Consider the following 14,656-nt stretch of genomic DNA (forward strand, 5'->3'; position numbering starts at 1 on the left):
AAACTTGGAGAGCCATTAATTTCTCATACCAGTTGAAATAATGAAAAGATCTAGTTGTCTTGGTTATATATTTATTTGTAGAGATGGTTCAACAGATTTTTGAGTAAAAATTAGGAAGTTGGAATTAACAAAATAGACCCATCTTTTCTTTGTCAGACTTTTATATTTAAAAGTTTGATTTTTAAAGCTCCTTCCAATTGGATGCATAATTCTGTATAAAAATTGACCTACTTTTTTTGAGGCAGGCAATATCTACTAAAAAGTGACTTTTAGGAGATTTCATTTTAACTCAAGATTTAACACTCGTTAAATATCTTACTAATTTATTATCTTTCAGGACTGAATTATCTTGTTTGTCTTTCTTTACATTTGATTGCCTCTCAGTTAAAAAAAATGAAGTGGCTTTGCTTCAGTATTTGAATATATTTTTCTTCAGTATGATCTTTATTTGTTGAATAGAGTAAAAAGTTTTTTTTCTTGATTGCCCAGGGAATTCCTATTCTTTCTAGATCTGACCTAAAAGTCACTTTATTCACCTTATTGTATGTATAGCTTTCAAACTTCTGAAACATGAATCTTGGTTAATTGAACTCTGCACATGCATATGCATATGTATATGTGTTTTAGTTTATTTTTACAGAGATCCTTATCACATGCAGACTTTATTCTTTAAACCAATATTTTAATTCCTTTCAGAAATGGACAAAGTATGTTAATAGCTAGCTAATAAATACTTCTCTACAGGAGGGAAGCTTTTTGTGTGTCAGGTCCCATTGGCAGACTGGTGAAGGCTAAGGACCCCTTCTCAGGATCCCTTTTCAGAAGAATCAGAAGAATGCATGAAATAAAGTACATAGAATTACAGAGACAACCAATTATTGTGAAATGTATGATATAATAACCTATAATTAGAATGTATGATATAATAACCTATAATTATTTGTTAACATTAAATAAGACATTTAATATAGGCAAATTAAAGTTAAATTTTATTTTTTTAAATATATGGGATATCATTGTGAAGACTGTTGTTGCCTAAACTTATTATTGAGGAAAATAATAAATTTCAGTCAGTAGTTAGTGAAAATAATGGTGTAATTTTTTTTCCTATGCATAAATCTTTTAGGGATCCTTGGACTCAAAGTTAAGGATCTCTGTGCCTGAACTGTGTTCCATGGTAGCTTTTTACTTGTTTGGTAACCAGTGGGAATGAAGAATTTTATTTGTCAATTTTCTAGATATTAGAAGATTACCATTTTGCTTAAGTATTAGTTTAAAAATATTTTGAATGGAACTTTATTATTAGTGTTTTCTTGATGTCAGTTGTACCAAGTTATAATACTCTAAGCTATTTCTTCCAATATGGTAAATGGCCCTGAGTTTTTTTTTGCTTTTTAATTTTTGTCTTTTTTTTTAAATAGTTGTGACAGTTGACCATTTCTTCTTTCTTAATTTGTCTGCCTCTAGCATCCTTAATTTCCTTCCATTCCTAATTCCACCTCCCACTACCTAATTTGCTCCTTATGATTAGTTAGAATCAATTGCAGCTCAATGACCTTTAGCAAAATTAGTTAATATTTCCAGGTCCCTTATAATTATTATGAAGATTTAAACTTGCTTTTATCTTTGAGGTTCCTTCTAGATCTAAATTTATGATCCTATGCTCTCTAAGATTTATCGGCTCTCTACAATCCATGTTGTAATAGGTTCTAGACTCTAGGAAACTAGATAATCTCAGTAGAATTGTGACTAAAGTAAATAATAGTTTTTTGTTTGAAGGTCTGAGGAACTCAAAGGAGGAGACTTAGTGCAGGGTTATTGTTATATATAATTTAGCTATGCAAAAGTCTTTATTCTAGCATCTAGATATTTAAAGTAAGTCACTAAAGAATTTGTGAGATTAAGTGGTATTACTTTGGATTAACATTAACATTTTTCTAGACGACAAGTAACCATATTTATTTTATTTAGTAAGAAACTATAAAATAAATAAAATTTTCTCAGATAATTGATACAACCCCAAAAATTTTATTGTGGGATTACTTTAAGTATTCGTTGTCTTGGTGTATATAAAAGTTATATTTGTAGATTTTTAGAAATTGCTTATGGTATGAAATGGTATGGTATTTATAGTTAGCCAGAGGCCATTGAAACCAGAATTAAAGTTTTATAATAGCGTAAGCAAATTTTAGCATTTTTTTAGTAGAAGAGAACAGTATGCTCTTGTGTGACTTTTTGCACTTGAATATTTTATCCCAGAAAATTAGTATTATTATCTAGTGTGGAATGGAGTGGGAGGAAGCATATAAATAGATTTGTGTTTGTACAGTAATAGTTTAAGAGTATTGGAGGTTTTTTTTAAAAAAAAGTATTGCCTGTGATCCTAGCAGGATAGTATAGCATCTTTTTTTTCTTTAACAAGTTCATGTTATTTTCTTAGCATTTGTAAAAGTACTAAACTCTTACTTTATGTAGTATTACATTTTGTATTGACTAAACTTATTTTTCCAAGTTATTGATTTCAATTTATGAAAATATGAAGTCTATCACAAGTATCTTTGATTTAACACAACTGTGGGCCTAGTAATCAGCAAAGTCTGTTAGACATTTACATAGGTTTTTTTGGTTGCAACCAAAGTATGGCCTGATCTGGTGATCATTTGGATACAATTTTGATAAATTTTTGCACCATGAATAAATACAAAATAAAAGTGAGTTAATCAGAAAACATGTATTAAGACCTTACAAGTTCCAGACATTGGACCAAACACAGGAGATACATAGAAAAATAGTGCCTTTTCTCAAAGAATTTACATTATTTTTATTAAATTTTTTTAATGAGTCTCCTTGTTTTTCCCCCTTCCCCAAATTAAGAAGAGAAAAACAAAATGTTTGGTAATTACAACTATTGGGTTTCTAGATCTTTCAGGTAATTGATTTTATGATATTGTTATCTGGATATAAATTATTCTCCTGGTTCTGCTAAATTCACTCTATGCATTCTTGCAAATTTTCCTGGTTGTCTCTATAATCATATCCTTCATCATTTCTTATAACACAATATCATTCCATCAGTGATCAATCAGTAAGCATGTATTAAGTGTCTACTATGTGCCAGGTACTATATACTAAGTGCTGAGCCTGCAGAAAGAGACAAGACTTCCTGTACTAGAGAAGTTTGTAATCTACATTTATATTCTATGACCATTCATATGTTCTTCAGTTCATGAACACTCTCTCAGATTTCCATTCTTTATTATCTTAAAAAACAGCTAAAAATATTTTTTGCTCATTTTTTAGAGTTTGTTTTCCTTGGGAACTGATCTTTCACTTAATTGACTTTCTCTCTAATTCCTCCTTCCTTTTTCCTTTTCCCTCCTATTTCCCTTTGAGTGAAATAAATTTGTGTACTGTACTTTGTGCATCCTGATAATGAGAAATAATTTATCCTAAGCTGCTTCAAATTCATTTATCTTTGCCTTCCTTTCCATTATTCTTTAAGATCAATTTATAAAAGAACCATTTCCAGATATGATGTAATCAGACTCCCTCTCTAAAGACAGCAGAATTCAGTGCAAACAGGTATCATCTCCCCATATTTGAGTGGAAGCAGTATATTCTTGTTTAGTCACTTAAGAGTATTCATTCAATATTTACCTTTTGTGTTTTTCTTGACTCCTTTGTTTTTCTTCACAGTTTCTTTATAGCTCTAGTTTTTCATCTGTCATGCTTGGAAATTCTTTGTTTTATTAAATTAATTTTTTCCATTGTACAATTATGCTCAGTTTTCCTGGTAAAGTTGTTCTTGGCAATAATCCTATATCCTTTGCCTTGTGGAATATTGTAATCTAAGCTTGCCATTCCTTTTTATTGTTGACTTCTAAATAATTCATGTTTCCTACTGAGGCTTCTTAGTACTTGAATTTTCCTCTCCTCCCCTCCCCTCCCCTCCCCTCCCCTCCCCTCCCCTCCCCCCCTCCCCTCCCCTCCCCTCCCCTCCCCTCCCCTCCCCTCCCCTCCCCTCCCCTCCCCTCCCCTCCCCTCCCCTCCCCTCCCCTCCCCTCCCCCTCCCCTCCCCTCCCCTCCCCTCCCCTCCCCTCCCCCTTCCCCTCCCCTCCCCTCCCCCTTCCCCTCCCCCTCCCCCTCCCCTTCCCCTTCCCTCTTTTCACTGTTTGCAGTATTATCTCTTTGATCTGAAAGCTCTGATTTTGGCTACAATCTTCCTTCTGTCACTCCTTCTTTCCTTCTTTCTTTTCCATCTACCAAACTATCTATCTGAATATTTTCTATTTCTTCTTTTCCTTCTGACTCTAAAGAGTTTTGGGCAGTTTGCTTTTATAATTTCTTAAAATATGATATAGAGGCTCTCCTTTTTTGACTTTCAAGTAGTACAGTGAGCTTTACATTTTTCTCTTCGTAATCTGTTTCCCAGATTAGTAGTTTTTGCTCTGAGATTGCTTAAATTTTCACTTTTTCTCAGCCTTTTGATTTGAATATTTCTTGTCTCATGAATTCCTTAAATTTTATTTAGTACACTCTGATTTTCAGGGAGTTTGTTACTTGTGCAAGATTTGAATTTCTTTGCCAAGCTGTTTAATTTTCTTTCCAAAATTCTTCCAAAGCTCTCATTTCTTTTTCATTTTTTCCCTCTAGGATGCTTATTTCATTTATTTAAAAATGTTATCACTTCCAGGAATTCTGGTTAAATTTGTGCCTAAAGTGGTGTTTTCTTTGAGGCCTTGATTATAGATGTTTTGGAACTCTTCTTCTGGGTTTGTGTCTTGAGCATCCCTGTCACTTTTTATGGTGGGATTCTTTTGTTTGTTCATTTTTCCCGTCTTCTGCCTGATTTTGGACTTTTTGTTAGAATTAATCTTTGTGCTCCTCTGGAGGGATTGTTTGTATTGATCTGGGATGCTGTGCTTTCTGAGGGTAATGAGGGTTGTGATATTCCAGGATCTCAGGGACTGCTCAAACTGAGAATATGGAAACTTTCAGTATCCTCCTGGCCCCTCAGATGCTCAGTCTTTCTGAATTTATGACCAGGAACTGGCACAAGGTTTTGGTGCCCCAGTATGTGTCTTGCTTAGGTGTATAACCAGTCCCTGGTGCTAAAATGCTTCATGTTGGCATACCCTGTCTCGTGCATCCATAGACCTCTTTGTCTCCCTATACCAACTGTAGTTAGAAAAATAACTCATTTTTTTCTTGAATTTTCTAATCAGGATTTGATTTGTTGCATTTTCTAGATCTACTTGGAGGAATTTTATTAGGGTTGGGGGAAACATTGTATTTCTTTCTGCTCTGCCATCTTGACTCCCTACTTCAACCTAAATTTTTTTTTTACATTATATTTTACTTTTAACAAGTTTTTCTTCTTAGTTATTTCCCCATTGAGTAAAAAGAGAGAGGGGAGGGAGAGGGGGAAAGAGAGAGTGATCTCAATAAATAATGGATAGTTCTCATTGCTCTTGTCTAAAAATGTGGGTCTGTACTTATGCTCATCCATCACTAATGTTAGGAGATTAGGTAACATTCATACTCCTCTCCCTAATCTTGGTTAGTCACTGTATCAGAGTTCCTAAGCCTTTCAAAGTTGCTTTTCTTTCTGCTATTGTACTTGTATAAATTGTTTTCTATAGGTGTTTTCTTATTGCACGATAATAATTTTGTTATATTCATGGACCACAGTTTGTTTAACCATTCTCTAATTGATCAGAGGCAATCTAAGCTTCAAGATTTTATTTCTTTCTTTCCCTCCTGCTTCTTTCCCTTACCCCTCTCAAGATCCAGAAGTTTGTTTTGTTTGAAATTCTTTCCTCTTTGTACTGTCTTCTTTCTTTAAATGTGTTCCTACCTTCCTTTATCTGCTTATTTTCCTATTGAGTTCCTTTTATTTATGTACTAAACACTTCTTTGTCCATTTCTCTGAGTGAGTTCTCTTGATGCCCACTTACTCCACCCTTTTATACTTGTATATTTTTCTCATTCAGTACACTTATGAATAATCATAGCTTCTTCCAGTTCAAATATATTCTTAGTTTTCCCTGTATTTTTCTAGTTGTAATTCAAAGTTCCTTCTCAGTTTGGGTCTCCTCTTCAAAAAATGTTTAAAAGTCATTTATTTATTCAATTAAAGATTCCCCCTCACCCTCACCTGGGATTTTTTGACTTTTGGGTTTTTTTTTTCCCTGTAGGATTATATTTCACTTTACAAGGGAAATTATTTCTGATTGAAAGCCTGTTTTTTTTTCTTTTTTGGAATATTATTTTTGAAGATCATCTGATTTTTTAGTAGATACAATGAGGTCTTGTATGACCGTGGCCGTAACTCCTTGGAACTTCATTCTCTTCTTTTTGGATGCTTGCAGTATTTTTCTTTGCTGTGGAAAATATATTTTTGACTGTCACATTCCTGGGACTAGTCCTTTTGGGACTTCTTTTAGGAAGTGATCAAGGTATTCTTTCTCAATTACTTTCCCCTCTGGTTCTTATCTATCTTTGCAGTTTTCATTTAGTCCTTCTTGATGCATTGTGCCCAGATATTTTTATTGTCATTTTTTAAAGAATACAGTGATTCTTAAATTAATACTCCTTGACATACTTTTCCCAAATCTATTGGTTTTTGTATTAGGCATCTTAAATTTTCTTTTATTTTTTTCAATCTAATGATTTGGTCTTGTATCTCTTGCTAGACCACAGGAATTATAAAAGGAATTTCTTAAAGTTACTTATATTCTTGAAATATTTCATCCTGATAACTTATCTTCAGATAACTAATTTTAGGGAATGTGATGCACCTCAAAAATTGAAAACTGATCCATATTATGTATGGAACTTAGTGAGGGCATTTAAGATTTTTGTCTATAGATTCTGGCCCAGCTTTATTATTATTTTTTAATCTAATGATGATGTTTACCACTTTTTTATCTTACAACAGAAGCAAAGCATGGAGGACATAAGACTGGAAAGAAAGAAGGTCTCTCTGGAAGTTCATTTTTCACTTGGTTTATGGTAATTGCTTTGCTGGGTGTCTGGACTTCTGTAGCTGTTGTTTGGTTTGATCTTGTTGATTATGAAGAAGTTCTAGGTAAGAGTTGCATTATAGTTTTCCATAATTTAAAAAAATTACAACTATGTATGTTTTTGTTCTGCCACTATAACCTAAATAAGACTACTCTTTATCTTGGGAACATGCAATTATAAGCAAAATTTGAAGTTTGTTGAAAAGATATTCTATTTTTTGAACAGTAGTCATGCTTCTTAGAAAAACAAATAATACTATAGCTTACTTGCATAGCTTGAATAAAAGTCTCAAATTTTAGTGATTTTTAGAAAAATGATATTTGGTTGCCAAAGATTTGCAAGGTGGAGAGAAATTTGCAGGAAAAAGATTTTAAGTTTTTTTATCCATAGTGAATTATTACTAGAGAAAGAAACATGTAAATCAAGTGGTAAAATAAAAGAACATTTAAAATCATTTGTGTATTTTAATGCAAGTAACAGTTCTCATATTTTTATATGCATGCAGCCAAAGCAAAGGACTTCCGTTATAACTTATCAGAGGTACTTCAAGGTAGGCTATTCAAGGCATATTTTTAATAAGCTTATATTTTCTGTCTCTAAAAATTTTACTTTACCTTTTTTTTACTTTATTTCTCATTTAAGTATACTTCACAATATATGAGAGGTATAGCCAATTCCCCAGAAGTTATATAGTCTTAATTGTTGACTTATTTTTAGCTTAATTGATTATTAAATTTAACTTTGATTATCAGGTTTTTAACTTTCATTTTAAATTTTGCTATGTTTATAACTTTGTTATTTCTCCATCCCCCCCCCCCCCCCCAACTGTATTTACTTTAGGAGGAAGTGTTAATAGTAAATTATATCAATCACTTGTCTGACTGGAAAAATCGTCTGCATAACTACAGTGTTTTAGAAAAACTAAAAAGACATAATGGAAACTGAGTGGGTCATACTTATACTATTCTACCACTGTTACTAGTTCTTAAAAAGCTGGAATATATCTTTTAAAGGAATTTTGGTAAATGACATAAATTGACCTCAGAATTGTTTTGGTGGAACTAAGTTTTTATAACTTCTGTCAGTTATGATGAATATAGCTTGTAAATTTTTTTTCAAATTAGAATACTTGTTTTACTTGAAAAGGGAAGATAAAAATCTCTGCTTGTGTTGCCCACTTCTTTTTGCTGAGTCATAATATTAATCTTTTTATTTTTAAATGTTAACTTAGACTTCTGTTGCTCAATTAAATTTTTAAATGGTATGGATAAAGTGGCTCATGTATTGTATAGTAGCAGATACTTTTAATATCAAACATGTCATTTCTAGGTCTTGCTTATTAAGAAAGCTTTATTGTGACTTTTGGGGTTGAGTGTAAAAGTGAGTTTTTAAATAGAAAAAAATAACCATTTCTTTATTTCAGTAAAGACCTATTTGGTTTGACTGGAATTAATTATTTAGGACCTGACTTTTTTATTTTCTACTTAGTAAGATTTAATTATAAAATAGATGGTTGAAGAAATTAAAAAATTTAGATTTCAAAATATGAAGTTTTTAACTATTAACAATGTACTTTTAATATTGTACAGATAGACAATGTTTGAAGTTTTTAGTGTAGCTATAAAATATTTTATTACAATTTAAACCATTTATTTCATAACTTCAAAGCTTAAAATAAATGATTATAGGATGAAATGAATTTATTTAATCATTTGTGATCATTTAAGAAATTATTAGTTAAATGAAAATGAAAATTTCAAAGTCAATTCCACATGATTTTTGGGCATAATAGAAAAAAAGGGGAGCAGCTAGGTAGCACAGTAGATAGAGTGTCAGTCCTGGAGCAGGAGGACCTGAGTTCAAATGCAGCCTCAGACACTTAATAATTTCCTAGCTGTGTGAACTTGGGCAAGTCATTTAACTGCATTGTCTTGTAAAAACCAAAAAAGAAAAGACAAAAAGGTAATTATGACTTTACTTGCAAAGAGAAAAATAGGGCTAGAGGTACAGTGGATTTTATTACAATGCTATATATGTCTACTATGCAGAATTTCAATAAATGGATATGTTCAATTATCTTCTCTTTCCTTTCCGTCTTTCCTCCCCCCCCCCCATTTTTTTCTTTTTTCATTATAGGGAAGCTGGGAATATATGATGCTGATGGTGATGGTGATTTTGATGTTGATGATGCCAAAGTTTTATTAGGCAAGTATACTTTAATTTTAGGACAGTACTGGAATATGCCAAAATGATAGTATGTGTGGAATCATGCTTATGAGGATATTCTTTAAGATTTTTGACCACAGATTTTGATTTAGCTTTATAAATTTTTAAGGAGACAGATATTATATAAATTGTTCCTTGTATGCAAATCTTGGTAAAATCAGGAATAACTTTTACATGAACTGTCTACATCTTGAAAATGCTCTTTTATTCTGAATATTTAATAAATCTTGTATTTCAAGACTTGGCCTTCAATTATGTGTGTGTGTGTGTGTAATTATTTTTCTTTATTTGGCTTAAACTTTAAAGTCTCTTGCATAAGTTTACCACAACAAACATAATAATAATATAATAAAAAGTACAGTGTCTTATGTAGCTATTTTTGCTTATGAAACAACTTCTTATCTTTCAGTTACTTTAATATGAAATATCTTCACTCACATCATACTCTAAAACCTAATCATAGTATGGATGTAACCATTGTCCTTTGAAATGTGTGCAAGTTTAGCTTAACCCCTGAATGTCTTACCAAGCAGAAAAGAATAGATTTTCACAGCAATGGATTATGGATATCTATTATTCCCAAGTAAGTCTAGTTAAGACTGGAATGATTTATCACCTGGGGATGATTTTTTTTGGAAAAACTTTATAATTTAATTAGGTTATTATTTTCTGCTTATGAAAACTTTGAATAATACAGAATAAAAGATTTTTAGTTATAACCTAAATGTAAGATCTATGAATGTTTTCTTATTGGTATGCATGGAGAATCAATATTTGCTTTTTTGAACATGTTTATTTTTCAATAGTAGGAAATAGGAAGCATGATTCCATCACTTTGTTGAAGTTTTTAAATATGATTTTGGTTGTAGATGTGTGAATTTGGATTTTGAAAAGATATATAGTTTTGTTTGAAATATATTCATATCCCATGTGTTAATTTGTACTCATTTATGGTCATGTTTTATTACACTTTAATTCAAAGAAAGTTTTAATGCCCAAATTAAATGAGTGGGAATTATAAATTTACTATTTGGTAATAAAGAACATTTTTGTTTGAACAAATATTTATTTTAGTAGGATGAAAAATTAGTTTGCTATTTAAAAATTACTTTTTCAAAGCTATTACTATATTCTAATTCATTATATTTTAAAAGAAGTTGTTAAGGTACTTGTAAAATGTGCCTACAAATTTTAATATTTAAAAATACCATTTCTTCTTTGCTGAATAATGTTAAGAATTGCCAAATAGCAATTATTAACAAGATCTTATTTCTGCTTTGTCTACATCTGTGGTAGGATTACGTTTGAATTTCAAGCATAAAATTTCAGATTTGGAAACTGATTTTGTAGACTTTTAAATGAAGTATCAACAAGAAAATATTTGGCCTAGTTAGCAATATTAAAATTTGTCATAGCCACATATTTGTTAAAAACAAACTGCAATTTACATTTTATGTAAAGAATTTCATATTTAGAAATGTGATAACTATATTGGGTAATTCAGTCTCTTGAGTCTCTTTGAGAACGTGACTCAATCATGTGGTTTCACATGCCTTCTTTATCACATTGCTGAAGTCTATAATGTAGGACTTCAGAGTTTCATACAATTCTTTGTGACCTAATTGAAGTTGAGGAAACTAAAGATTCACCTCAGCTGCCTGACTTAACATTACCATTTCTTTTTAATTTAATTTTGATCTTGCAGTGTTTGAAAATAGTGTTGTAAGGTATAGTCTGGTCTGGAGACAGTAAAATGCTGTTTGCTCATTTCTGACCTCATGCTACTTCAGTAAGACTAGCAGAAAAAGTAATGATGTTAAGCATATTTATTGAAACCTTGAATGAAGTCATGACAAAGAAGATCATAAGTGAGTGGATCAGTAGTCAGATCAGTTGCAAAGGGCAAAGGCTGACATTTATTTACTAGGATAGCTTTTATATTATTGTGAGTATTAAGTATATATTTATATTATTAAAAGTGAATAACTTTTAAGCTATTGCAACATCAGTTTAGTTTGAACTTTATCAGTTTTGGGTAAAAGAAATACATTCTAATTAAAACATTTCTTATATTTCCTCAAAGTAAGTCATATTTAGAGTGAGTCATGTTCAGAGAAGGTATTAAGTAATTTCTGTGGAATTGACAATTAATAGACAACAACTATGGAATTTTTATGGTCTCTTTATAGTTACAAAAATGCTTGCATACATTGTCATTTGATCTTCACAACAGCCCTGATGTAGGAAGTGCAAATATTACTATTCCTCTGTTACAGATGAGAAAATTGAGCATTACAGAAGTTAAGTGAAATTGTGCAACATCACATAACTAAATCGATAGTGATAAGTCTCAACCTCAGTGAGTTAGACTTCTAATTCCTTTGCTCTTTTGACACTACCGTGCCACCTTACAAATCTTAGTTTGTCATCACCTGCCTAAAGAGCCTGTTTCCTAATTACTATGTATCTTAAATGATGAATTGCTTTAAAATATTTTATTTCAGTAGATTTTTGACAACTAAAATCGCTTGAAATGAAAAAAAAATTCTCTAAAACATGTACTCTGGCAACATGATAAATTCCTGAGTAAATTAATAGGAACATGTTTCAAAACCATAAAAGCCAGATATAAAGTAGGATTGTGAATGCCAATCTTTTTTCCTTATGTTAATTTGACTCTTTGATATAGTGGATAAAATGTAAGGGAAAAGGAGATAAGTTACAGTATTTGGAATCACAAATTGTAAACTTCTACCTCATATTCTTGTCAGCTTACTACCCCTTGTAAATGAGATTCTTTGTCCCCCACAAAGTAGCTCTGGGGAGTGTGTGTATTGGGACAACAATTAAGGTTTATACAATTCTGGAGACTCTATAGTCCTATTCTTTCATGAGTTCTTCCCTATGTTGGTAGGAGATAAGGAACCACTCTTTATGAAGAAAGTTCCCTCTTCCCCTAACCACACCTTTTATTAGGCTCTAGTGTAAAGAATTTTGAGGAAGTTGAGTTAATGAATAAGTAGATATAGGAAGAACCTCTTTGTAGCTTCATTTCATATAATAATGTTCAAGCTAACTGCTTTGCTAATTATATCTTTTAGTAGTAGAGTTTTATCATATTAATATTAAAAGTAGTAAAGTCTATTTCAAGATTTTGTAGAGCCCTTCAAAATTTTATAGTTTTTTCCAAAATATTTATCAATAAAAAAGACAAATATCTTTTGATTTTGTTGGTGCTTCAAATAGGGAATTATCCAGGATGATTTACTAATTGTAGAAGGGAAATTTAAAATTTAAAACTCTTATAAGAAATGAATTATAGGATCATAGATTTTTAGTTGGAAGGCACTTCAGTGGACCTAGAATCCAACCCCCTTATTTAATAGATGAAAAAATTGAATTCCAGAAAGATTTACCGACCTGCCTGAGGTTACACAGATTAAACATTTATTTAGTAATTATCTCTAATTTCCCAGAAATATCTTGGGTTCTTTCTGATCCATTTTTAGAGAAATCTCTTTAGTTTTTTTATTTATCCTTATCAATAATATCCTTATTTTAGGTGATTCTTATTACAGAAATTCTCCAATGAGGCAGATTAGCAATTGTTCTTTAAGTTAGAGTCCTATATGCCTGGGATGTTGAAATGTTAAGTAACGCATTCATGGTTATTACATATAGGCAGTAATTCAGATCTTCTTGACTTTCAGGCAGTCTTCCATCATACCTTGCTGCCACAAAACTCCAAAATTATTAATATACACTTATTTAATTTCTTCTTGCCAAAATTGTTTGAAGTTGAAAATTTAACTCGTTGATTACACACAGAGATTCAGTTTAGCTTGGTTCAACATAAGAACCTAGGTACGCAGAGTACTAGTAGAAATGTAGTTAAGACAAATAGCCTCACCCTCAAGTAGCTTATAATCAGATGATAAAGGTACAAGTTCCTCACAAGTTTCCTCACAAGGTTACTTCTGGCTTTTATGGGAAGAACTTGTAAGAGATGGCATACAAGAAAAGGAAAAAACATCTGAATTGAATAAGGAAAAGTACATGAGGACTAGTCACTTCTGGCTTCGAGAAAGCTCAGATGATATCTCTTCTAGTTAGGTCTTTTGATAAGAAGGCTGACAGAAGATTGATATTTGGTTTAATGTCCACGTCCAAGGGATTTTTTTTTGGTGGAGCAGCCATAGGACATTGACCCTGGTGTCATGAGGAACTGAGTTCAAATATGTCTTTTGGACACTTACTAGCTAGCTATGTGACTTCTGTGGAATCCACTTAATCCTGATTGCCTACAAAAATAGGGGGGGAAAAGGAAGATAATATTTCAGATTCTGATGCAGAGCATGGTGTAAGCTAAGAAATAGAAGTAATAGTGCTGACTGTATTTGTGGGACATGTTTGATTGAGGATAGAGTATTTTAAAAGGCAGTTATATGGGGCAGCTAGATGGTGTAGTGGATAAAGCACTGGCCCTGGAGTTAGGAGTACCTGGGTTCAAATATGGTCTCAGACACTTAATATTTACCTAGCTGTGTGGCCTTGGGCAAACCACTTAACCCCATTTGCCTTGCAAAAACCTAAAAAAAAAAAAGGCAGTTATATATGACTCAAAGCTTATAGATACTTTGAAACTGGATTATGGGGCATTTTAAATTCCAGTACAAGAACTTTGACTTTGATTTAATAGATAATGGAGAAGCTGTTCAAGATTTTTAGGCACCTGAGTTGACATGATCAGTTCAGTGTATCGAATAGGAACACCATACTGGTATAATTGAGACTATGGAGAGATTGGCAGCTCAATTAAAACAAATCAGTAATGAAAGCCTAGGTAAAAAGAAATAGGGATCTAGAATAGGGGAGGGAGATGGATTCTGTTGTAGGTGTAGATCATTAGGACTTTAGGACTTGAGCATTAGATCTTCAGACAATTGAAATTTCTAGTTTAAATGATCAAGAGGATGTTCATCATGCACTCCCCATTGATCAGAATAGGAAAGTCAGGAAGGTGAATAAACTTTGGGGCAAAATAATGTCAATTTGTTTCTTTTGGAGTGTCAATAAGATTTCTAAGAAGAGACATATCAGATTTGAAACTCAGAAAAAACAAGGGTTGTAAAATACTTTGACAGACAAAAGTGGAGTAAATTGCATATAATCTTCATTATGTTCACTTAGCACTTGACCAACTCTATATACCTATTCTAAACCTTAATAATTTGTGGAGAAATCATGTGAGCTAATGTCTAGTGTCCAGTTTGAATTAGTGAGATGGAAAATATCCTTAGATCTGGTGTGCAATTACTTATCAACATTTATGGGTGAATGATCACTCTTTGCCTAGTACTGCTTATTTCCTCAGGCATGCCATTGATTTAATTCTCTATTTAGT

General features: G+C 31.9%; 1 protein-coding gene across 9 annotated transcripts in view; it reads left to right on the top strand.

Annotated features, from left to right (window-relative positions):
* The window catches only part of ASPH (aspartate beta-hydroxylase), a 263,106-nt gene that overhangs the window by 50,046 nt on the left and 198,404 nt on the right, over positions 1 to 14,656 (top strand). For 5 of the 9 annotated variants that reach the window (XM_074207741.1, XM_074207751.1, XM_074207749.1 and 2 more), the window contains exons 2-4: positions 6,941 to 7,090; positions 7,532 to 7,576; positions 9,163 to 9,231. In XM_074207741.1, the coding sequence (XP_074063842.1) occupies positions 6,941 to 7,090; positions 7,532 to 7,576; positions 9,163 to 9,231 (264 nt within the window). The remainder of the gene's footprint in view (positions 1 to 6,940; positions 7,091 to 7,531; positions 7,577 to 9,162; positions 9,232 to 14,656) is intronic. The other 4 variants (XM_074207742.1, XM_074207743.1, XM_074207750.1 and 1 more) reach the window with 1 other exon arrangement.

This window comes from Macrotis lagotis, chromosome X, assembly GCF_037893015.1.
Source record: "Macrotis lagotis isolate mMagLag1 chromosome X, bilby.v1.9.chrom.fasta, whole genome shotgun sequence".
NCBI classification, from domain to species: Eukaryota; Metazoa; Chordata; class Mammalia; order Peramelemorphia; family Peramelidae; genus Macrotis; species Macrotis lagotis.